The 24,842-nt window shown below is 44.1% G+C and overlaps 1 protein-coding gene and 1 pseudogene across 6 annotated transcripts in view; both read right to left on the minus strand.

Annotated features, from left to right (window-relative positions):
• Nucleotides 1-337: 337 nt before the first annotated feature.
• The window catches only part of LOC115939094 (DDB1- and CUL4-associated factor 5), a 45,109-nt gene continuing 20,604 nt past the window's right edge, over nucleotides 338-24,842 (minus strand). For 3 of the 5 annotated variants that reach the window (XM_081830357.1, XM_081830358.1, XM_081830359.1), the window contains 2 exons: nucleotides 10,143-10,270; nucleotides 338-4,011 (listed from right to left, as the gene is read on the minus strand). In XM_081830357.1, coding sequence (XP_081686483.1) covers nucleotides 2,242-4,011; nucleotides 10,143-10,270 — 1,898 coding nt within the window. In that variant the 3' untranslated portion in view covers nucleotides 338-2,241. The remainder of the gene's footprint in view (nucleotides 4,012-10,142; nucleotides 10,271-24,842) is intronic. The other 2 variants (XM_081830360.1, XM_081830361.1) reach the window with 1 other exon arrangement.
• Nucleotides 10,277-23,140, minus strand: LOC145723403 (H/ACA ribonucleoprotein complex subunit 3 pseudogene; annotated as a pseudogene). Its single transcript, XR_014148402.1, has 2 exons — nucleotides 21,953-23,140; nucleotides 10,277-21,740 (listed from the first exon to the last, which is right to left on the minus strand). The product of XR_014148402.1 is annotated as an H/ACA ribonucleoprotein complex subunit 3 pseudogene (transcript).

A 24,842-nucleotide genomic window follows, 5' to 3' on the forward strand; every position in this document is an offset into this window, starting at 1 on the left:
CTGGGGTGCTGGGAAGAGTCTCTCGTTGCTAAAAAACGATCCTTCTTGAACACTAAAATCGAACCAGAATGAACTCTGACTTCTCTTTGGAGTACCCAAATGGGATTAAGGCTTTTAACATGAAAAGACCAAGTTCTGCATTTGGAAACTGTTAACTACCAAGTGGCTAGTTCCCAAGGGAACTTCTTTTTCTCTAGGAAAAGTGGACTGTCCTTAGAGAAATCAGAAGAGGCTAGCTACTGATTAGATTAAATAAAATAGAACAAAAAGATTAGGTAGGCTGACTAGGAGGGGGAAGAGAAACACACACTGAGTGATTAAATCTTTTTTCTGTATATAAAGGATTAAAAAATTCCAATTTAATAAGTTTTGGAAAAGCAAATGTAAAATGACTTGGGCTTATAAAACCAGAATTTACAATTATCTGTGAATAGTCAAAGACAAATCATAGAACCATTTTGATTACAAATCCAAAGTAATTCTAATGGTTACAGAATCACTCTCCCACTCCCCCCGTGAGATTACAGTTGTTAAACCATAAGCATCCCCACTGCTACTCACACTCCTTCATCTCCTCCTAAGACAGTGTTTTCACACCCAAGTCACATCATGCATACCAGGCACGTCTTTCCTTTCACAAAGCTTAGCCAGATGATGCCTCCTTTTGGCTTAGATCAACAACCTTCCTTTTATAAATAATCCCTCTTCCCCCAGTGCCTAAATTCATCCAAGTCTTCATCCTCCACATGGTCCCAGTCCCAGTAGGCCAAGTCCTCCTCTAAAAGGAACACTGGACTGGAGAGGCTGCCAGTGACACGTTCGGTCCTCTCTATGCCGATGCTGGCTGCACCCCAGGTGGTCTAGCACCTTTGCACCCAAGAAAGTGATAGTGTGCTTCTTTCTCTCTTCCTCGTTCTTGCCACTACTCTGCCTTTTTGTGACATCTGTGACGACGAGATATCTGGTCCTTCCTAAGTCTTCCTGGCTTGTGCAACCCTTCATGCATAACTGACTGGCAGGACCACTGTGATGCTGAAAGTCTCTTGGTCTTTCTCCTTCTCAGTGAAATGGAGTCTCTTCCAGCAGCCAGGAGTCTTAAACCAGAGACTCCTCTCTGCCTCCTAACCCACCAACTCAACAGCAATCTGTTTCTTTCGAGATGCCCACTGCTCTGCAAGATCTAGTCAGGACACCACAGCCTCTGCTACATGCAAGCCTGCGGGAAGACGCCAGTTCCTTCGATTCTGACCAATCATTTGGGGTTGAATTAAGTGAATATAGTACCACACCCTGCTCTTCACGACACTTCTTCATTAACAGACCTAGAACATCTGCTTCAGTAGTCTGAGCACAAAGCTCTTGAGGCTGGCTTTCCCCCTCCTCTCATCACGTGGGGCCAGGGAAGCGCCCGTTGGCCTTTACAGTGCCTCTTAGGAACTAGCACCTCAGCAGTTGGAGCGTTCCCCACAACCAGTCATAGTTTACGGCCTCCATGCAGAGTGTGGTGCAGCCCTGCTCAGTCTGCCATGGGTGAAATTTATCAGGGGTCTGTGTCCTCTGGAATCTGATCTTACGTGCTAACCTCTCATTTGCATTAAAACCGCTCCACTTTTAGTACGTCCACATTCAATGCTCAATGAAGAAGTGCTACTGAGAGAAAACATGGACGATTTCCCTAAGAAAGGACCCATGCTTTCCATTCCAGCATAGCCAATGGGCTGAGGGCCTGTTCCCACTCTCCCCGTCATTCTTTCAGCACAGATCCATGACTCGGCGGCAGCACAGCCGGGTCCAGCAGGCCCTCGCTGTTAAGACCCGAACACCTACAGCATGTATACAAGGTGAGATGGCAAAAGATACAGATCCACAGATCCTTTCTCAGGGAGAACTGAAAGCCTCTGAGACAATGAGCTCACACGTGCCGGTGAACACACACAAGAACAAGTCAAACGTCTCAACAAGGATTTACTTTAACAAAACGCACAGGTACGCGATGCTCGAGTCTTACTAGAAAGGAGTCACTTGGATTTCTTTCCCTTTCCTTACACAGCACAAGCCAACGGCCAGCTAAACATCCAGACCCATTACTGACGAGAAGGGAGCAGCATCAGACACAAAATTTCAGGCCCTGGTTTTATGTGCCTTTAATACTTTTTTCCTTTCCTCTGTGTTCACTAAACAGGATTAAAAAATTTTTTGTAAAGCTACATTTCATAGCTTTTTGTTTTCCCTTTGTATTTATCATGTTTTTAATTTCTTCTCTGAGGAGGAATTCTCTGAATCTGTATCTTCCAATTCGACTCGGTGCCTTTTGAGGCCACTATGGCCATGAACAGCCCTGCTGCTGTCTGTGTCTGGGGGGTCAGTGGGGTCCTCTCTTGTTCCAGCACTAGGGGTCTCACAGGCCATTTCAGACCCACAACAATCTTTGTGTAGGAGTGTCCCTGTCAGGGACAAGTTATCATGGTCAGTGTCCGAATGTCCTGGAGAAGAGCACACCACTGCCTCCAGCTCTCCAAAGTTCTGCCCATTGTTGTGGGGGTGAGGGGGGCGGGGGTGTAAGCGTCCATTGTTGTGGTTGGCACAGATGGTTTCGAGGCTCCTCTCCTCACTGTCATCAGACTGGGTCCTGGGACAGCTGCCAGACCCGCTGCTGAGAGTGGAGCCAGATGCCTTGGGGACAGGAGGAGAGGGCGGCTCCTCAGCCCGGCTGCTTAGGGCCTTGCTCAGGGCCTTCCCATTGAGCTTCTTGGTTTCAAAAGAGTGTTCTACAGAGCCAGCATTGTTAGTGTCCTGTGAGGGGTCCTCCGGGGCCTCTGCCCAAGGGTGGCTGCTGTGCTCCTGGCCTGGGCCATTGCTGGGATTTCTAGCAGAAGTCCCTTCTTTGGAAGCATCCTTGCTGCGACCTTCAGGGGGCAGGTCCTGGTTCCGCGGGCCTACGGTCGTGCCGAGACAGGCTTCCTTACTGGAAGAAGGGGCTGGGCTGTCCTTGTGGCTGGTGCCCGCTCGCCCTTCATCGGCCTCCCCAGACACGAGCGAGCTCTCTCCATCTTTGTTACTGGAGTAGGAGATATAGGAGTAGCGGAGCCACTTGTAAGCTTTATAAATCTTTCGCTCGACCGACTCGATGTCAGAAGTTGGCGAGGCCCGGCTGGGCTGAATCTCCAGCGTGGAAGTGCTCCGCTCAGGGGAGGAGTGGGGAGAGGAGGAGAGGTCGTCCACTTTGATCTGGGGGTAATCATAGTTGTCTTCTCCGATGTAGGTGCTGGCGGGCTTGCTGGGGGGGGCGGGCCTCTCTTCTCGGGGCGCCTTCTGCCGGCGCCGCAGGGTATTGCGCTGCCGTGTGGCCGTCCGCCGCTCGTTCAGCTCCTCCTCATCCTCCGAGCTGCTGGAGCTGCTCGAGCTGCTGGACTCGTCTTCAGGGCTGGGAGACCGCGGCCGGGGGAAGAGGTCTGTGTCCAGCTCCACCTCACAGGCGTTCTCTTCAGAATCGGACTCGTTGGAAAGGGCCAGGAGGCGTTTGTCCTGGTAGCGCCGCAGAGCAGACAGGCGCTGCTGGCGAGACGCGGCCTCTTCACACGTGGGCGGCGGCGGCGGCGACGCCCCTGAGTTGGCGGTGGTGACCCGAAGGGGCCCCAGGTGGAAGGCGCTGTCGGCATTCTCGTCCACTGTGGGCGGAGGGGAGCGGGGCAGCGAGGCCGAGGACTCGGAGTCGGTGTAGCCCGAGCGCTCGCTGACCCCCGCGTGCAGCTGGAGGATGGTGCTCTCGCTGAGGTCGCTGTCGGAGTCAGAGCTCCAGCCCTCGATCTCGCGGCGCACCAGGGAGTCAAAGAAGGCCATCATCCGGGGGTCTTCCTGCACGGACTGGTTGGCGTAGTCATGTGACAGGCCACTCCCACTGTTCAGCACCAGGCTGATGTACTCTTCGTGGGTATAGAGGCAGCGGGAATCATCCTCAATCCGACCGTCTAGGTCTCCTGTACATCCTGGCTGCTTGTATGGGCTCCAGATCTGCACAGAAGGCAAAAACAAAACCAAGGAGGCCTGATTGGAAAGTACTCCAAAGCTGGTGGAGATAAAGAACACTAAGGCAGAGCTTCTCCAGGCCCTTCCTGTCATTCAGCCAGGACTTGCTAACCAGCTTTAAAAATACATTCTTTACCAGACTGGATTATGTGGGCCACATATGAAAACAGAGGCTTCGGGAGTCAGGTGTTGGAAAAAGCACTGTCTAGGCCATAGGATCAGCCTCGGCGTCAGGAAACCTAAATCTTGTCTCTTGACCCAGGATAGTCACACACCATCCCCCCTAGGAGCCCCCTCCCCTTTAGCTACTCTGTGAGTAGCTTGGAAATTACAATGACTCCCTTCATAATCGTGAAGGATAGGGGATGACTTGAAGGTTGGCCAATGTGTTCTAAACTCTCAGAAGACTGAAGCTGCGCACAGAGAGGTACCACTTTTCCAAAGTGAAAACAGACCCAGCAGTCAGTCCCCTGTGGTAGTTATTATTTCAGCCTATAACTCCACTTCTCCCCAACTGCAACATTTCTATTTTTAACTAATGGGAATTGCTTACTGGCGCTTGATAAGAATAGCCAACTGCCTACACTGCAGTTCCCTCTTGGACATGCAGGCAGTAGTTACCCAGGAAACTGGGTTCTCTTAACCAGGTTGCTGCTAACCTGCTCCCCAACTCTCCTGTTAGCTGCAGGAATAGGCAGGACACCCCCCACCCCAAGACCATGGCCCCCATCCCTTAACGCTCCTCCACTCTATCATCAGACACATGGGCTGAGAGCCAAAGGAACTAGGCAGAGCTAGGACTCAAACTCAGGTCGGCCTGACTGCAAAGGCCCAACTTTATAAGTGGAATAAGTTAGGCAAAAATCAAGTTCAAGGTAATTAAGCTGTCACTGCAGATGAGAACAATTAGCTTCACCTGACTACCAGACTGGTCCACAGAGCAGCACACAGACGCTCAGTTACATCAGCCGGTAGCCATGGCAACTCAGATGAAATTCCAGGCGATTTTCTTGCCTGACAGGCTGGTGTCTATCTTTAGATGGCACCCAACCCAGAAAACAGGGCTCCTCATTCTCTATCCTCTATCAAGACAATGGCTTTGCTTCCCCAAAGCTATCCAAGGACAAATTCACCTCCTTGTGAGCACTCATCTGAGGCCCCATCCTTCCCGTGCTTTACTTGCAACTTCTGAGAGGTAGCACCTTTTTGGAGGATCTCCAGTTCAAAAGGGGCTGGAAAAACCTAGGTTAGCTCTCTTCATCAATTCCCAACTCAGATTCATTTCTCCTTCGACTTTTCTTTGCTGCCTGCAACTCCTCAGGTGTTCTCCCCTCTCCATCCTCACCACCTGACCCAGCGGAGGTTTAAGGCAGTGGTTCTCACACTCAGGAGTACACAGGGGTCACCTGAAGAGTCCTAACGGTGTTGACTCCTGAGCCCCACCCTTAGAGATTCTGATTCACTAAGTCACCAGCAGGTACTGGGGCTCTGCGTTTTTAACAAGGGGGATAGCAACTTTTTAAGAAACACTAGAATATAGTTAGAAAATAAGTGGCAGAAAATAAAGGATTTGTCTGAAGAGATTCTCAAATTCTATGTTTTGAGACATTTAGACATCGCCTTCAACAATAGGCTCAACTACAAATGACTATCTCTGCAAACAAATGTCCAAGGGAATAAAAGTTTGGTGGCTTAGAAAGGAAACTGAGGGGTCCCTTAGGACTTTTGGGGGGTCTTATCCTATATTCCGGGCCAGATCTCTTACTCTCCCAGTTTAAAAATGGTAAAATTTTACTAACCATATTGTCTTATATGAAGATAAATCTATACGTGCTTCACAGAAACACAGAATTTGTTAACAGAAGTACAAAATATTAATGGTGGGATGCTGGTCCAACTATGCAACAAACCAATTTCTAGGTTCTAATCTACCACCCAGCCCCTATGTCTTCACTTCAGGAATGAAAATCATTAACACTGAAAGTCAGCTTTTATTTGGGCTCTGGAATGTATTAAGCTGAGGTAGACTTTCATTCCTGAAGCTTGGAGTAATGGAACAAAACGCTGGATCAGGAGGCAGGAGACTTCAGTGTGGGTTCCTACTCAGCTTGGGTTGACCTTGGATAAAGCTCAGCTCCCTGATCTAAACAGTGAATTAGATGGGTCTCATCCAATCCTAAGGTTCAGAGCAGAACAAAACCATCATCCCAGACAGCTAGTTTGCAATCCTCCAGGAACTTGTGGCTCAGAGCTGCACGGGCAGGCAGAACAGGTAGGAAACCCAGCCCCACCACTTCACAGGGCCCTGGGCAAATGACTTCACTCTTGAACACATCTTTTCTCATCTGTAGAAATGAGAATGATGAAAATACATAACCTATACCAAAGCACAGAAAAATGTGGTGCGTTCTCTTTCACGTATTTAGGCAGCTAAATACCTCAACCAGGAAGTTTTAGACACATCCTCAAAGAGATTTTCGAACATCAGAAGTACTGACCATCCCCCCTATTATCTTAGTCCTCATCCTAAAACTAACAGTTTCGAAATATTTATTAAAGTGTTTATTTCTTTGCACTGAAAGTCAACAACTCAGAAGTAAAGCACCAAAACACAATCTCCTGTTGCTAACATGTTAAATGTGGCTAGGCAAGCCTCCTCTTGGGGCAAGGTTCATGAGAAAAGGAGGAGGGATAAGCAGATTTCTCTCCAAGCCCAGTGAAAAGTTTAGCTCGGGGGCTGCTGAGGGGAAAAGATGCTGTTCAATTCTTATTCAAACACTGTCAAAATGGAAAGCAATTAAGTAGCAAGTGTTCTGATCCACACAGGTACCCATGACATGCTTGACATAGCAGCTCTAAGCCCCCTCCTCTTTGTGCTATTGTACTAAATTAGGAAATCTAACTACCAAGAAAATCTACACTGATAGGGACCTAAATATTCAGGCTATTTAAGGGTTCTCAGCCCTCTCTAATCTGGCTTCCGAGACCTTCTGGGCCCACCTCCTGCCCACCTTCCAGCCTTGTATCTTAGTCCTCCCTTTTTTTTTTTTTTTTAAGATTTTATTTATTTATTTGACAGAGAGAGACACAGCGAGAAAGGGAACACAAGCAGGGGGAGTGGGAGAGGGAGAAGCAGGCTCCCCGCTGAGCAGGGAGCCCGATGCGGGGCTCGATCCCAGGACCCTGGGATCATGACCTGATCTGAAGGCAGACGCTTAATGACTGAGCCACCCAGGTGCCCCTTAGTCCTCCCTTCTTGTGCTCTTCCCTTTGGCCAAACATGATCATTTTCTGAACAGGTCCTACGCTTCACTGCTTCTGAGCAATTATTCATAAGTATAATGCCTGGAACACAATAGGTGATCAATAAATATTTATTGATTCAACAAAATAATTAACTATCCATTGCCTCCACTTTTATTCCTCATATCTTACTCCTTCCTTTTGCAGTCTTTATTCTTCAAATTCTAGCTCAAATGTTACCTGCCCGAGATTATCCCAGATGGGAAAAGATCTCTCCCTCCCCCAGAGCATTCTGTTTCCATCCCTTGTGTAGCTATTGCGCTTTTCATTGTATTTATTTCTTGTCTCTCTTACTGGGTGACCTGCATTACCTTTTTTTGCCTTTATGTTCCCCAAAGGGCCTAGCACAAATGGCACACATTAAGTACATCACAAATATCATAGGTAAATAAATGAATATTGGTCTTTTCAGAAAAAAATGTCAGCATTTGCCCTACCTTGCCCCTCCAGGCTTAACTATAAATAACAAACCCCCTCTTTTGCTAAGCATGGACATTCGGGGGCTAGAGACCTGTTATGGGTAAGAAGAAGCTGGCCCCGACAACTGGGATTCTTCTTTTCTGGGCTCGGACGGCAGCAATAAAGGACAAGGGAGAAGGTGGAGTGAAGTGGAGAGAAAAAAGGTCTCAGGCTGGGCTAGAACATTATGCTCTTTGAGCCATTGATCCTCTCAGAAATACAAGCAGGAAAGTGACGCTTATTAAAATAGTCAGTTCAGGCACAGGTAATTCACAAGGCACTCCAGGATGGCAAGTCCCTGTTAGCATCCTCACTTGACAGCTGGGGAGCAGACTCAAAGAACTGTTTAAGGGTACCAGCTGTACTGACTTTAGGTTTCAAATGGCTAAATGAGCCTCCTGGTGGGGCAGGGTTCAGACACCACTAGAACCTGGAAGCAGTGAGCTCCATAGTTCAGTCTGGATAACCTCCCAGAGAAAACATTTTCTTCTCTTATTCCTCTGAGAACTTGGCTAGTTTCCACACTATGACCTTTAGGTTAAGGACTCCAGTTGACTAAACAATAATTGGGGAGACTAAGTGCAGAAGCATCCCAGAGTACATGGCCAAGCAGGAATCTCTCTACTAAAGGAGATGCCCGAGCAGAGCTATCTGAAAAAGAGAATGACATCAACAGGCCTAGAGACAACATGCTACTGTGCCAACCCATTAGTCATAGGCCACAGGAGAAGAGATGGCAATTCAAGGGACAGGGCCAATCCATGATGTCCAGTGAAGGACTACTGAGATGACCACCTCCTGCAGAGGCTTCTGGCTGCCTGCTGCCTTCTCAGCAGCATGGGGAGGGTGAGAGGCCACTGGGAGGAACAAAGAACAGGGCTCTATCCTGACTTTACCACTAATTAGCTGTGTAATGAACCTCAGATGGGTAGTTTATAATTGAAATCTCACCATCTATTTAAAAAAAAAAAAGTCGGCAAAAATGATCTAGAAGTCCTGCTCCAGCTCTGTGGGAAAATGTGTGCAATCATGTAAGTCAGCCCTGATCCACAGGACCAATAAAACTTACATAAAGGAATTTGGAATGAGGACAAATAAAAATATTGACCCATCCTCCAACGTTACATTTCTGATAGCTTCCCTTGCCTCAGAAACAACTTGGTTTAACTCTATACGGAGGGAGGGAGGGAGGGAGGGAGGAAGAGAGGGAGGGAGGAAATGAAAACCACCAAATCATCACAAACCAATTTTTACCTTTTTCCTGATACCTTCCCTCAGGTTTTCAGTATCATTTTAGGGAAAAAAAAAATAGGAGTTTTAACTTTTAGGGGGTGATTATCATCTATCCTTACTTAAAAATCAAGTTATCAGAGAATCCTAAAGGATTCATCATTTGCCCCAAACCTTCATTTACACAGATGTGGAAAAGGGTCAGTAGCAACTGGAATGTGAGTGACCGGCAGCGGGCCGTCCTCCTGTGGACACAGGCCAGGCCGGGTCTCTCGGTTGCACGCTCTAGATACATTCCTTGACCGGGTTAAGTTCATTCAGTCGATGGGCAATCAATGCAAGCGTTTAGCCTCGACCACAACCACATGCCATGGTTCTTGATATGTTCTGCGACAATTTAGCTACAGTTCTGGCAGCCACTTAGTGATGTCTGTGCCATATTAGTACAGCAATTAATGCAAAGTCACACGGAGCAACCGAGGCGATGGTGGCTTCCAGATGAGGTTTGGAAAGCAGAACGCATCAGACTCGAGATCAAAGGCCATTGGAAATGCAGTGGCATACAAGTGGTGTCTAGTTTCAAAGCCTAGTGACTATTTTAAAAGTGGTCCTGAAAGGAGGGTTTTAAACCACTCTTTTTTTTTTTTTTTAAGATTTTATTTATTTATTTCACAGAGAGAGACACAGCGAGAGAGGGAACACAAGCAGGGGGAGTGGGAGAGGGAGAAGCAGGCTTCCCGCAGAGCATGGAGCCCAATGCGGGGCTCGATCCCAGGACCCTGGGATCATGACCTGAGCTGAAGGCAGACGCTTAACGACTGAGCCACCCAGGCGCCCCTAAACCACTCTTTTAATATCAATTTTTCAGTATTTTACAATAGGTTAAAATAATGGAAAAAAATTCTTAAGTAATCTCTATATGCAACGTGGGGCTTGAACTCACGACCCTAAGATCAAGAGTCACATGCTGTACTGACTGAACCAGCCAGGCACCCCAAAATAATGGAGAATTTTGACAGACCTTTAGTATGCTTTGGTATGAGGTCCTATATATATTGATCTAGTTTCTTCCAATTATGAATTGTAATCATTTGTCTAAAGAACAGAAGGGGAAGGTGCCTCACCTTGATAATCTTTTCTACACCAGAAGAGCAGATCATGTAGGTGTGAGGGTTAAATCGGACCTGGTTAACAATAGACCGATGCCCTTTCAGCACCATGAAGGCTCCGTTGACCACCCTACCAATGCCACCTGGGAAGACAGAAGGAAACAAAAATCAAATGATGAAATGGATAAAAGTAAATAGGTTCCAGTAATGGCAGACAAACAGCTCTGAAGTGGAGCCAAGATCTTTATTAACTATGCCACCAGGAGAATGCTTAATCTTACAGATAAAGTTGCTATGGAAAGAGGGAAGATGAAATATTCTCTCGGCATATGTGCTCTTACCAAGAGCCTTTATTTAGCCTTTAAGCATTGCCCACGCCCACCCACTGCAATTCCATTGTCAATGAAGCCCCAGCCACTTAAAACATTTCGCAAGTTTTTGATCCTCAAGATAGAACCCAAGTGTTACCTTAGAAAAGGCCAGTCATGGCAAAATAAGACTGAACTACTTGGGAACAGTTAGGCATCTGAGCCAGGGACATGCAGAACCAGAAGCATACAATTACTTACACGCACAAAAAAACCTCTGATCCATTTGCCCTTAATTTCTATGATGAAGGTTGCAAACAAACAAACACACAAAAGCCACTGGGAAAACAATGGAGAAAATCCTTTTGTTACCCTGACAGCAGGGAGAGCTAGGGATAAAGAAAGATTTGTGCCACTTTCCCGACAGGGAGAGCCCAAGTACTGAGAATCTGAATTAGAATAAGGGGCTTAAAGACACCATGTATGGATTAAAATCAAGAGGCCACTAATAAAAAGTTATATTTTAAGGACCATCCTGTAGGCTTTCTTCTTCTGTGACTGAGAAAAGCACCAGATGCCTGGAACTTATAACACAAATTAAGATGTCATCATTTATAAACTTGGAATAATCTCAAAGGTTCAACTTCACTGGTAAGGGCATCACACACAGAACACATGCACCCATGTTCTCAACAAGGTCGCTTCTGAGCAACCATCAACAGCTCAGTACACATAGGCCAGCCTGTGTCCCCAGCCAACTGGCAACCTATGATGCATTCAGGCACAAACAAATCAGCGTTCACTCATCTAAGCAGTGAACACCATCTTAGCCACTACCGGAAGCATGGCCACTAGGGCACAAAGTAGCAGCAGGCAGTTTCTGCTCCACATGCCTCCACCCTACTCCCAATGCCACCTTGTTCAAACCTTCATTCCAGACATTTCTCATCTCAGTGTCTAGAGGGACAATGACTAGCACAACATCCCTTCTCTAGAAATAATCTGGTTCTGGAGAAGATGTCTTCTGCTTTTGGCCTCCTGACACGCCTCCCCTTTTGACTCATGGAAGATATCCCTCTTGATTGCCATGTACATACACATCTCTTTTTTGACAGCAAGAGCTTTCAGATCTGCCAACTAGCACTAGGTGCTTATACTACTTGGTCAGTGACAAAATGTCCTTTGCCTAATTTTTCCATCATATTTGATGTTATTTTTTAAAAGGTTTGATTGATTGATTGATTGATTTGAAAGAGAGAGAGAGTGTGGGGGGAGAAACAAAGGGAGATGGACAAGCAGACTCCATGCTGAGCACAGAGCCTGATGGGGGGTTTGATCTCACGACCCTGAGATCATGACCTGAGCCGAAATCAAGAGTCAGAAGCTTAACTGACTGAGCCACTCAGAAGCCCCTGACATTATTAATATTTGAATTATCTGGGATGGATAACACACATAAAGCTATTCATATCTCAACCCAACATCATCAAGTTTGCTAATAAACCATAAAGGAGAATGACTAGGGCATAGAATTGATATGTTTTCATTGATCAGGAAAGGCTAGGGGCCCCTAGGTGGTTCAGTAGGTTAAGCTTCTGGCTCTTGATTTTGGTTCAGGTCATGATCTCATAGTCATGAGATCGAGCCCTGCGCTGGTCTCTGTGCTGGGCATGGAGACTGCTTAAGAGTCTCTCTCTCCCTCCTCTCCCTCTGCCTCTGCTCTTCCTCCTATCCCGCCTGTGCTCTCTCTCTCACTAAAAATAAAAAATAAAAAAAAATAAATAAAAATAAAAGGAAAGATTTAGCACCAAAGTAGGCTGCCGTGATGGGAAACCCTAGGTAGCCTGAGTGCACTGGGTTCCTAGAGTGGAGTGGGAGGAGTGGAAGGTAACCTGAGCCTAGTCAAAATAAAAATAAACAAGAAAATTAAGGAAAAGAGATCCATGGGAATCTAAACAGTTGTCTCCATACAGGGATCTTACCACCCTCCAAGGAGTTCCCTTGGGTATATATAGTTTTTTCTATATAAGGTTGATTCAAAAAGTAGCATTCCCACTCATGGGTCCCTTCTGAACTCCACCTTTCCAACACCCTACTCCTACCCATACCTGCACTGGAGTAGTCACTAGCAAAGAAACTTTGGGTTAAACCTAGTAAAATCTCTTATTTAATCCTACTGCCTCCAAGAAAAGTAATTTAAGTGACTCAGAGAGTTTGAGAGACTTCTTGGTCAAGATTTGAACCAGTCTTTTTGACTATAATGCCCACTATCCTTTCCACTGTAACAGCGGCCTTTAAGAGATGAAAGGATTTGAATAGGGATGGAGTCTGAAGCTCATAAAATATTTTGCAATCTTTCTTGCAGTTATCATATGAGTTGGTTTTCTTTTTAAGCTCTCAACTTAAAAATGGGAAGGGGGAGATTCTATCCAATGGTATCCTGAGCACAAGTTCCATAGTATCACCACAGGAATTTCATCACATTGCCAACACTGAATAGTTCATGAGAGCAGAACTGGCTCTCTTGCATACCTAGAACTGGGGGTGCAATGCCTGAACTAAAGTAGGTGCTCAGTAAGCACTTGTTGAATGGACAGTGTTTCAGGAGAGGGCAATTCTAGAGTATTACCAAAGAAAGACAGATGGAGGGTCTCATGTCTTAAAGAATCAACTACCATGGAACTTAAGTTTATCAACTAAACTGACCTTTCTGTCAAAGGTTATTTGGAATACAATTACAATAACTTTTGGACCTGAAGAATAATCGAAGGATCTCAACATCTGTAAATTCAGACCATGGGAAAACTTTCTATTCTTCCATGCAATGTGACCTCATCTGGCTTCTTTTCATGGCAGCAACTTTATTTATTTATTTACTTTTTCTTTCAAATCATTTTAATAACCTAGCAATGATTCAAACTATGGAAAGAATATTCAAACTTGTTCCCTTAAGAGGGATGCTATCACAATTGCTTCACACAAGCAAGATCAAAGGCAACAATGAAACCAGATTCCCAAGAGCAAGGGTGATAAGAAGGCTTCAAGGCTCAGTTTGAAGAGCTTGGTTTCAGAAAGTCTCTGAGGGGTAGCAAAAGAGACATGAAATTTAAGGGACCCTCAGAGGGCGCGGTTGCTGGGTCATGAGCACCTTGAAGCATTTCTTGACAGTGATTTGGTGTCGAGAGTATTTGTCATCTGGGGAGAACTGAGCAGGATGGGTCAAGCAGGTCTGCTATCCCAAAGGGTCAAGCTTCTTCAGCGTATAGACCCAGTCTCCCTGCTCGTTGAGGTAATACTGGAGAAACACAACCACACCGAAGCCAGAAGTTCCAATTTCGCCCATGGTAACAATTTTAATACAGGTCTTTCCTCCTTCTTCCCACCCAAACTGTTACCTAAGAAATCTGAAAAAGATACCTAGGAATTCCACAGAGCCAAGAGACTGATGGTGAAAACAGGTACAGGAAGAATTATGGCTGCCATTGTTTAAGGCATCCAACGCTGTGTACACAGAATCAGAATAATGAATGGGCTTCAGGGAGGTTCGATAGTCCCTCTCCTGGTTTCCAGGTTTCAAATGATTGAATACAGCTGCTACTGTATAGTTTAGACACATTGATTATTAGAGAATACATTTTTATCACTCCTGGAGATTTGTATAAACCAGATTTCTTCAATCAGAAATGGCTAAAGTCAAGATGCCAATATCAGTAAAAACTCAGCATCTCCATTACCTAGCCAGACTGCGCCCATCAACAGCAGGATCAAGTTGGCAGGAGTCAGCCAGGGAATATTTTTTTCTAAGAACTACATAAGCTACAAAATCTCCCTTCAGGATCATCTCTAAGACTGTGGTGAGGGGCCTGATGAAGATCAACCTCAACCCATGGTTACCTAGCTGAGTCAAGACCTAATCACTAATAATGGGTACCAATGACTAAACCAGCACATAACTGGGAAACACCACCTTATTCGTTCTTGAGCTGTCATTTGTTTATCCACTTCTGTACAAACCAATGCTCATTTCTCTGAGCCATCTGCTCTAGCTGGCCCACCACACATTGGCATCACTTTGTAGTTTTTTTGGGTTTTTTTGTTAAGTCAAGGCCAAAATTCCTATTTCTCCATCTTTCCTTTGGTTCAGATGGGATGCTAGGGAGGTGAAAAAGGCTATAAATCCCCTTACCTATTCTACTGCAAGACTTTAGAAAAGGAGTGGGCCATCTCATAAGATCCTAGTGTCAGTGACTGATTCACTACCTAGGGAAACACAAGGGACTCAGAGAAAACACCTTACTCAGAACCCCAATAAACACCATTCTAAAATGCCAAGGCCAAGTGTCCCTCCAGAGAAGACAAAGGGCTAAGTGTATAGTCCTCATTTCCCTCCCCTTTCCTACCTATGCTCCCTTTTCTACAACATTCAGCCAGAGATTTGTCCCCTCAGGACTTTCAAGGGACAGGACACCACTCCCATTTCTTGACAACTTTAGTTACTTCTGTTCCTTGTCAATTTTATTTGCTTCAACAAAACCCTCTAAGAATGACTATGCTTTCAGCTCCAAAAGTAAAAGCAGCCTGGTCAAGTTTTCTTGATGCTATAGTCTAAGAGCAACTTATCAATCATGTTGGGAAGAGGTCCTCAATGGCACTTGGGGCTATAGAATAGGACACTTAAGTATTTTGTAATGAAATCAATCCCAAATCAACCCCAAATCAATCAACTGTATAAAATACCAGTATTAATTTTCCTGTCAGAGTTTTTGGATTTTCTCCCCTTCCATTAATTAATGGGTAGGACAAACACCTTTGTGAGGATGGGATGGGGACATGGTGAATAACACTGAGATTAGGGAGGGTGAAGTGTGAAAGTGGTAGTGAGGGACCAGATGACTGGAAGGGGCTGATGGAAGATAAGAAATTAAGATGGCAGGAGATAAATTTGCATTTCCAAGCAACACAGTACTGGCCATTATGGAGAGGGTAAATATCCTTGATCTTCCAAGATTTATGCTGATGTATCCAAGATAGTAGTAACAAAGTTGGGCATATGAGCAGAACTTAACAAATGATTGTTAAATTGAAATTAGTGGAGAACATAGTTTGTTTTTTCAAGTTTGTTTTTTTTTTTAAGATTTTATTTATTTATTTGACAGAGACACAGCGAGAGAGGGAACACAAGCAGGGGAAGTGGGAGAGGGAGAAGCAGGCTTCCCGTGGAGCAGGGAGCCCGATGTGGAGCTCAATCCCAGGACCCTGGGATCATGACCTGAACCGAAGGCAGACGCTTAACGACTGAGCCACCCAGGCGCCCCTTTTTTTAAAGTTTTAACTTCTTTTTTTTAGTAATCTCTATACCCATCGTGGGGCTTGAACTCACGAACCTAGGATCAAGAGTTGCATGTTCTTCTGATTGAGCCAGCCAGGTGCCCCTAGCAAACACCATTAAGAGTAGTATTTAGGGCGCCTGGGTGGCTCAGTTGGTTAAGCGACTGCCTTCGGCTCAGGTCATGATCCTGGAGTCCCTGGATCGAGTCCCGCATCGGGCTCCCTGCTCGGCAGGGAGCCTGCTTCTCCCTCTGACCCTCCCCCCTCTCATGTGCTCTCTCTCTCCCAAATAAATAAATAAAATCTTTAAAAAAAAAAAAAAAAGAGTAGTATTTAAAACAAAACAAAACAAAAAAAACCCTTGGTTGCCTGGGTGGCTCAGTCAGCTGCTCAGCGGGGAGCCTGCTTCTCCCTCTCCTCCCTGCTCGTGCTCTCTCACTATCACTCTCTCTCAAATAAGTAAATAAAATCCTAAAAAAAAAAAAAGACAAGACTCAGGTAAAAATGACAGATTATGGTAAAGGAAATGCTTTTAGCATTTCATGGGAGAACCTTACCTGGTAGGTTCTAGGTTGGAATATCAAACAAAATTATGCAGAATGTATTAATAGGGCAAGATGATGAGCAAATATATAAAGGAGCAGTACCACTTTGTAGGGGTGGTACCACTTTGTAAGTGTGGGGGTGCAGAGAAGTTGAAAAAGGCGACAGTGGTTACTCAAATGATACAATGGCAATCAAATCTCTGTAATTACGCAGTCCTTCCCTAAGCAATAAGACCTGGGCTTGGTGATACTCACCAAAGAACCCAATGGTTAAATTCAGTCCTCACGTTACTTATTTGACCTATCAGCAAGATCCAACATAGTTGCCTCCCCTTTCTTCACTGCCTTCCTAGGATCACCCTCTCATGGTTTTTCTGTTACCTCTTTGGTCACTCCTTCTTGCTTTCCTTTTTGGCTGCTCTCCCTGACTTTTTTTTTTTTTTTTTAAGATTTTATTTATTTGACAGAGAGACAGTGAGAGAGGGAACACAAGCAGGGGGAGTGGGAGAGGGAGCAGCAGGCTTCCCACGGAGCAGGGAGCCACATGCGGGGCTTGATCCCAGGACCCCGGGACCATGATCTGAGCTCAAGGTAGATGCTCAATGACTGAGCCACCCAGGCGCCCCTTTCCCTGACTTCTTAACACTGGAATGCCTTAGAGCTTAGTCTTTGCTTCCCTTCTCTTGACTAGCTATACTCACTTGCTTGGTGATCTCATCCAGCCTGCGGCTTTAAATACTACCTATATGCAACCAAAACTCAAATTTTTATCTCTAGTCCAGAACTTCTCTTGAACTCCAGAATTTCATACCTCTATTATCCAAACTGTTCAACATCTATCTTCACCTGGATGTTTAAGCGACATCTGAAACTCTACCTGCTCCCCCTCTGCCCCAGTCAAATCTTTCAGGACATCCAGATCAGGATTTACCTTCAAAATACATCTAGCCTGAAACCTCTATTACCTTGGTTCAAGCCACCATCACCACTCACCTGTAATATGGGAGACTCCTACTAGTTCTCCTCATACCTATCTTTGGCAGCCCCACTCCCACCATCTATCCTCAACTCCGCAGCCAGAGTGATGCCGTTAAAATAGGTTAGATCATGTCACTCCTCTGCTCAGAATTCTCTAATGGCTCCCCTGTTTCACCCATGGTAACAGCCTACAGAGACACCCCTTGTGCCCCACTCACCCCTATTATTCCCCCCTCCCTTACTCTACTTGAACACATTGATTTCCTTGTTATTTCTCAAACACGCAAGGCACATTCTCACTTCAGAACTTTCCACAGGTTCTACCTAAAATGTTCTTCCCCCAGATTTCTGCATGGCTAACTCCCTCACCACTTTGAAGTTTTGCTCAAATGTGATCTTCTCAAAGAGGTCTATACTGAACATCCTATCTAAAAAATTGCATTTCCCTGACCCCCTAATACTACTTCCTATCCCCCTTATTCTACTCTATTTTTTCCTTTTCCATAGCACTTCTAACCTTTTAAACATAATATAATTTATTGTTTATTGTTTATTGTATGCTTCTGTTGGTAGAATGTAAGCTCGATGATGTCAGGGTCTTTTGCTCCTTTGCTATACATCCAAGCCTCTAGAACAGTGCCTAGCATGGAGTAGGTTTTCAATGAATGTTTGACACATGAATGAAAAGATGTGAGTTTATTTGACTATAGAATGTAAGTATACTGGACAAAACTCAATCTCCATTAGTGTGCCCCATCATCCAATGTGTGGATTCCTTCTGTTAAATTTGGATGTTTCTTCTACAGCATTTTTACCATAGTAAGAGCAGAGAAATAAAGGGGCTAAAATCCTACCTCTATCCTTCATGGTCCTCTGAAATGCTAATTCCATGAAAACTTTACTGATCCCCAAAATCTCTTCAAGCCTCCCTCAATTACCTTTTCTATGGGCTCTGGAACCCACTTTTAAATTTAGCATGTGCACACACACATCCCCTTTTCTCATATTTCTAAGACTGTAAGTTCTTTGAGGGCAAGAAAGTGTTTATTCTTTCAGTCACCCATAGGGCTCTGCATAATGTCTTATGTTAGGATACTCAGTAAGTGAACAAATTGAAGTAAACCCCCTCATCATTTTCTCTGGAACAAGGCTTGAAAGAGAAGGCTAAAGCTATTATCTACAAAATGAGGTTTGGCAGGTACCTGTTGAGGCAATTAATCTATTTCATTCCTGACACCACTGGTAGAATAAAAGGTTACTGCTCTGAGGGGCAAGGGACTACTTCTTTTTCTTGCTATATCTAAAAGAGTTGTCCAAATAACCTCAGTAATTCCAAAAGTCCCGTGTGAACATTCTCTGGGTCTCTAAGTCTCAAACCGTAAGAATTAAATCAGGGTAGTGAGGGGCGCCTGGGTGGCTCAGTCGGTTAAGCATCTGCCTTCAGCTCAGGTCATGATCCCAGGGCCCTGGGATGGAGCCCCGCATTGGATTCTCTGCTCAGCGGGGAGCCTGAGTCCCCCTCTCCCTCTGCCGCTCTGCCCGCTTGTGCTCTCTCTCTGTCTGTCAAATAAATAAATAATCTTAAAAAGAATTAAATCAGGGTAGTGACAATACAAAGAGCAGTGGCTGCTTCCTGGGGATCACATAACCACCTAAGAGTTAGGAAAAAAAAAAAAGTCAGACGGGGACAGCCAATGCTGTCAGTAAAGCTCAAAGAACTCCATAGACAGCAATGCTTAATTGCACAAAAAAATCAATTCTACTAGTTCTTCTTTCATCATCTGTACCTCACATGTGTTTACAACCAACTACTTGTGACCCATTAGAAACAGTTGTTCTTCCAGTCACAAGGGAGGTAAAAAGGAGATGCCTAGGCCTAACCCACTGAGAGTGAAGGCATGTCTAGAAAGAGGAGAGACAGAGCACACACACACACGCAGGCCCGTGAACATGCATTTATCGCCGTCTCCAGCCTACTCCCTTGGCCTGCTGGCAGTGGGGGTGGTTGCGGGGACTGGGCAGTGGAAGTGTGTGTTTCCCCCTCTATTCAGGGAAACATCTGTCACAGAGCGTTCCCCCTCTTTAACTACTGATGAATCAAGAGCAGCCTTGATGTTAACAACAACTCAATCAGCCATTCCTGAGGGCACCAGAGGAAGACAATGCCTTGGACTGTAAGTTTTTCCAAGAAAAGTTAAAAGGGAGAAAGCTTTCTTCATGAGGAATAACAATCATTGTAGAGTAGCTCCTGAATACCCTCAACAATATCCCTAAGAAGGTAGATATTATTACTATGGTTGTATTGTTTATATTGCTAATGTTCTTGTTTTACAGATGAAGAAATAAGTTTGGCAAGATTAAACAATTTTTCCAAAGCCGAAACTAGAAGACAAATGGATCAGGAGTTTAAATGCAGGCCTCCCAACTCTATTACATTATGTTTCCTTCCATAAATAGTAAGGTCTTAGCATAGAAGTATATCTCAAGGGAAGCAAGTCTTATCTGTAAAAACCCTAAAGTCCTTTCCAACAAGAATTAGGGGAAAGGGAAGGAGAAGATAATGTGAAGATTTTCCAGAGACACCCACCTCCACCACATGTTGCCAAATTCATTACTTCCATACCTAAGTTACTAGGGAGCAAATGCTTTGCAAATTATGGATCTGTGGATGCTGATCTTACTATACATAGCAGTAACAGTGTCTTACATTTGAAAACACACATTTTTCAGAAAGCTTCCGAGACTGTTAAGTCATTTCACGATATGAGGTGCATTGGGAGGGGGAGGATTTTTACAGAAGAAACTAAAGCTCAGACAACTGCTGTTACATAACCTGCCTAGAATCACTCAATCAGGTAGTCAGTGGCAGCACTGGACTTGAATCCAGGTATGATTTTAAGCCTAATGCTCTTTCCAATATACCACACTGGCTCTATACATAACTGCTGGCCTGTTTATTTTATCTTCAGAATCACCGCATTAAAACAGATGCTCTTCCTACATACTTCAGAGGTGTAAAACATTCTGATGGGCTTTTACTTTGCCACAGCAAAATTCCCAGTTCTATTCCTTTAATTTTTATTTTATTTATTTGACAGAGAGAGACAGTGAGAGAGGGAACACAAGCAGGGGGAGCGGGAGAAGGAGAAGCAGGCTTCCCGCTGAGCAGGGAGCCTGATGTGAGGCTCGATCCCAGGACCCGGGGATCATGACCTGAGCCGAAGGCAGATGCTTAATGACTGAGCCACCCAGGCGCTCCTATTCCTTTAATTTTTAGAGAGGTTTTTAGAAAATGAGTTATTATTTGACATCAACTAAAAAACTAAGCCTAATCTTGCCTAATCTAGCAAGTTTTATGGTGGTTATTAGGTTTCACATCTCAAAATGATTTCCTCAGCCTACTGTAAAGCCCTACGCAAATTACTTAACTGATTTGCTAAGTCCATACTGTTTATACGATGAAATGTATTCCATTTGGAGTTTGGAACTGGAGTTCCCCTGTGACTTTCGGTCTTTTTGAACAGGAGAGTGGAGGAGAAAAGGCTGTCCTTGCTTTTGGCTCACGTTCAGGACTGCTCTCCATGTAGTTCTCTTCAGCATTTCGTATGCACTGTGAAGCACACAGCAGGTATGCAATAAATGCTGATGGCCCGTCGGACCATGAAGGCATAGAACAGCAAGGCAGCTTCCCCATGTTAGCCTGCCTTAGTATCTCTGTGCAACTGGCACACAGGCATGCACTGAGAGAGCGAGCTCAGCCTCATCCCATATTTTGTTTAAATCAAAGAGGCGGTAGATTAGAGTAGGAATTTCCCCATAGAGTTTTCATCATCTAAGCATTCAAAGCTAGAACCCAAGGGCCGCATCTAGTCCTCATATGTTTGGCTTGCCGAACATTGCTGATTTTTAGTTTTAAAATTATGAATTAATAGCCAACATTTAAATATAGAGAGGTTACATATAAAGATGAGAGGTGCTAAATATCCCTGAAGCCAGGTTTAAGGGTAGGGCCAAAACCAGGAGGAGTTAAAAGCCTGTATAAAGAGCAGTTATGCCATTGTGCTCCTCCTCTGAGCACATATGGCCACGAAGCTGCCCATTCCCCACACAGGCAGAGACCTAGGGGTTGCCAGCTGAAGTTGACCTAAAGAGGTTTTGGCCTAGAGACACTAGGTGCAGTGGAGGGTGGGATTAAACAAAAATCTGTGCACGGATCTGTGAAATTCACACCTCTATTCGGCTCTTAGAATTATGGCTCAACTGCCAGGCAAATACCCTCCAGATACTAGATCAAACATTCCCATTCTGGAAAGGCAGCTGATTTCAAGAAAGTCAACAGACGATGTCCAAAACTGAAAATTCAAAGATAGCCTAAATTACAGGAAGAAAAGGAACTGTTGCATTTTTAAAAAATAAGTTTTGTAATATATTAATTTGATTTAAAAATTATGTACCTGTATTATTTTGTTTTTTTTTTTTAAAGATTTTATTCATTTATTTGAGAGAGAATGAGATAGAGAGAGCATGAGGGGGGGAGGGTCAGTGGGAGAAGCAGACTCCCTGCCGAGCAGGGAGCCCGATGCGGGACTCGATCCAGGGACTCCAGGATCATGACCTGAGCCGAAGGCAGTCGCTTAACCAACTGAGCCACCCAGGCGCCCTGTACCTGTATTATTTTGGTAACAGGAAGTACTTAATTATAAAAATAGTGAAAGTTATAAAAAAAAGAATAAAAAGAACAAAGAGAAAAAGGAAAGATATATGAACAAGGGGAAAGAAAAGAATGTGGGTGGGTTGTCAGAAGAGTGGCAGGAAGGCTGAATTCCCCAAATGAACCAAGGTTTATGGAAAATAATCCAAAAAGGTGCTAGTTACATGCAGAACAAGATGACGATCAAAGAGACAGACTTATTGTGATAGGCTGATGATGTAATGTTGAAGGGTAATATAGAGAAAACAAACCCCTCAATTACCAGTTAGGGAATCCAACAAGAAAGATAATCATAAGGTCCTGTTCTTGTCTTGTGTACAAAGAAACCCAAGCATCAAGTAAAAGATGGGGATCTAGGACCAACCACAGCCCACGTGGAAACCATGGGGGCTCCTAGTCAACTCCAAGTATGAGCAGATCATGGGTTCTGTGGCCTCCAAAGACAGCTTATGTGATCCTGAGTGTACCTCCTGAAACACCCTGTAGCACACTTAATATCAAGAAGCCAAGATTTTCTCTGGTCTAGCCAAGCTATATCCGATGAGCTTATTTAGTTAATCCTTAAACAAAGGTAGAACAAATCCGGAGGACAGAAATCAGTTCAGCAAAGAAACTAACACCATTTCTTTGAGGAATTGCTAAACTGAATGTCGGGGAGGAGGATGCTATCTCTGGAGAGGATCTAGAAGGGGACATTCTCAGTAAGCCAGCACTCAACTACCAGGAAACAGAGTAAGACTTATGGAAGAACTTTCTAATCACTGGAGTTACCCTGAAGCAACAAGCACATCCTGGCATAGGTTTAAGTTATTCCTCAATAAAAGTGTACTTTAATATATGTAAGTTATAACTCAAGAAAAAAATTATTGTGGGGGTGGGTATGTGAAGAGAAAATTTTATAGCCAAATACCCATGTAGCATCCATGGGATGAATGCCAGGATGTCATGTTTTCATCTTTATTTAGTTGAGAAAATTGTATTTCTATTGTGATTTATTCTTTGACCCATAATTATTTACTAATTTTTTTCTTCATTGAGAAATTTTAAAAAGATACAGAAAACAGCACAAAAAGTGGAGCTTAATAAAGTTTTTTAAGGTAAACACCCCTTAAAACCGACATCCAGGGGCGCCTGGGTGGCTCAGTTGGTTAAGCGACTGCCTTCGGCTCAGGTCATGATCCTGGAGTCCCGGGATCGAGCCCCACATCGGGCCCCCTGCTTAGCAGGGAGTCTGCTTCTCCCTCTGACCCTCCCCCCTTTCATGCTCTATCTCATTCTCTCAAATAAAATAAATAAAATCTTAAAAAAAAAAAAAAAAAAAACCGACATCCAAGTCAAAAAATGGAATTTTTTTCTGGCCATTTTCATGCCCCATGTGCATCATTCCAATTACAATCCTTTTCCTCCCCTGAAATCAACTATTATCCTGATCTCTATAGTAATCACCTCTCTGCATTTTTAATAATTTTATTTATCCAAGTGTACATTCCTAAATAGTTTTGCCTGGTTTTTGTTTTATTTAATATGTCTTTTACATTTCTTAAACAATAGGCTTCCTCCTGTCCATCCTTTCCTTTTTTCATTAGAATGTACTTGTTGGAGAAAATGGGCCCTTTGACCTATCATTTCTGAAGTCTGGATTTCGTGGACTGTATGCTCACAATGTAGTACAATATACTCCTCTGTCCTCTGTGCTTCCTGCAAACTGAAAGATGGATCCTGAGGTTTTATTCAGAGTTGTTTGGCAAGCCTATCAGTAGTATTGTGTTCTTTTTATCAGGAGGCACATAATGTTTAATTGCCTTTCTTTTTAAGATGTTGGCACCTGTCACTACTCAATATTTAGATGTATTAATTCATTGAGGGCTGCTGAGTGATTGCATTAAAATTCTATAATTTCTTTTTTAAAAGTGTCTTTATTAAACCTACATTTTTGGTAGGTATTTTCCCTGGATATAGAATTCTAGGTTGGCAGGTTTTAATTCTCTAAGCACCTTAAAGATATCATTCTATTATATTCTGGCTTCCATAATTTGGCCATCTTATTGTTGCTCATTATAGATGATTTGTGTATTTTCTCAGGCTGCTTTTGGGCTTTTTCTCATTATCTTTTGTCTCTAATATTTGACGTATGATGTGCCTAAGTGTATTATATTTATCCTGTTTGTGGTTACAGTTTCTTGAATCTGAGAATTAGTCTAGTTCATTTGTTTTAGGAAATTCTTTTAGTTATTGTCTCTTCATATATTGCTTCTGCTTTATTTTCTCTTTCTTATCCTCCTGGGACTTCAATTTCATATATGCTAGATCACCTGCGCTCTACTTGTCTCTTACACTGTTCTGCTCTTTCCATTCTCTGTTAAATGAAGTTATAATCCAATGAGACTGGTGTCCTCATAAGAAGAAGGGACACCAGTGATGTGTGTGCACAGAGAAAAGGTCATGTGAGCACAAAGGGAAAAGGTGGTCATTTGCAAGCCAAGAGAGGCCTCAGGAGAATCAAACTTGCCAGCACCTTGTTCTTGTACTTCTAAGCTCCAGAACTGTGAGAAGATACAATTTCGTTGTTTAAGTCACCCATTTTGTGGGATTTTGTTATCACAGCCCTAGCAGACTAACACAGAGACTAAAGCTGATTTCCTCCATATGGCATTTACCCATTCTACTCTTGAGAAAATAAAGTAAGGGGTTGACCATTCTCAATTTAATCAGAAGGAACTAGGTCAGCGCTGGGTTGCTTCTTTAGTAGGAATATGTCTACTTCTGGTTTCAGATGTCTCAAAGTCAAGACCTGGAGGGTGCTTGTTGCAGGTGCCTTTCTCTAACTGGAGTCTGTGTCCTAAGC

The sequence above is a fragment of the Leptonychotes weddellii genome, chromosome 9 (assembly GCF_054177405.1).
Source record: "Leptonychotes weddellii isolate Sample4059 chromosome 9, ASM5417740v2, whole genome shotgun sequence".
Classification (NCBI taxonomy): Eukaryota; Metazoa; Chordata; class Mammalia; order Carnivora; family Phocidae; genus Leptonychotes; species Leptonychotes weddellii.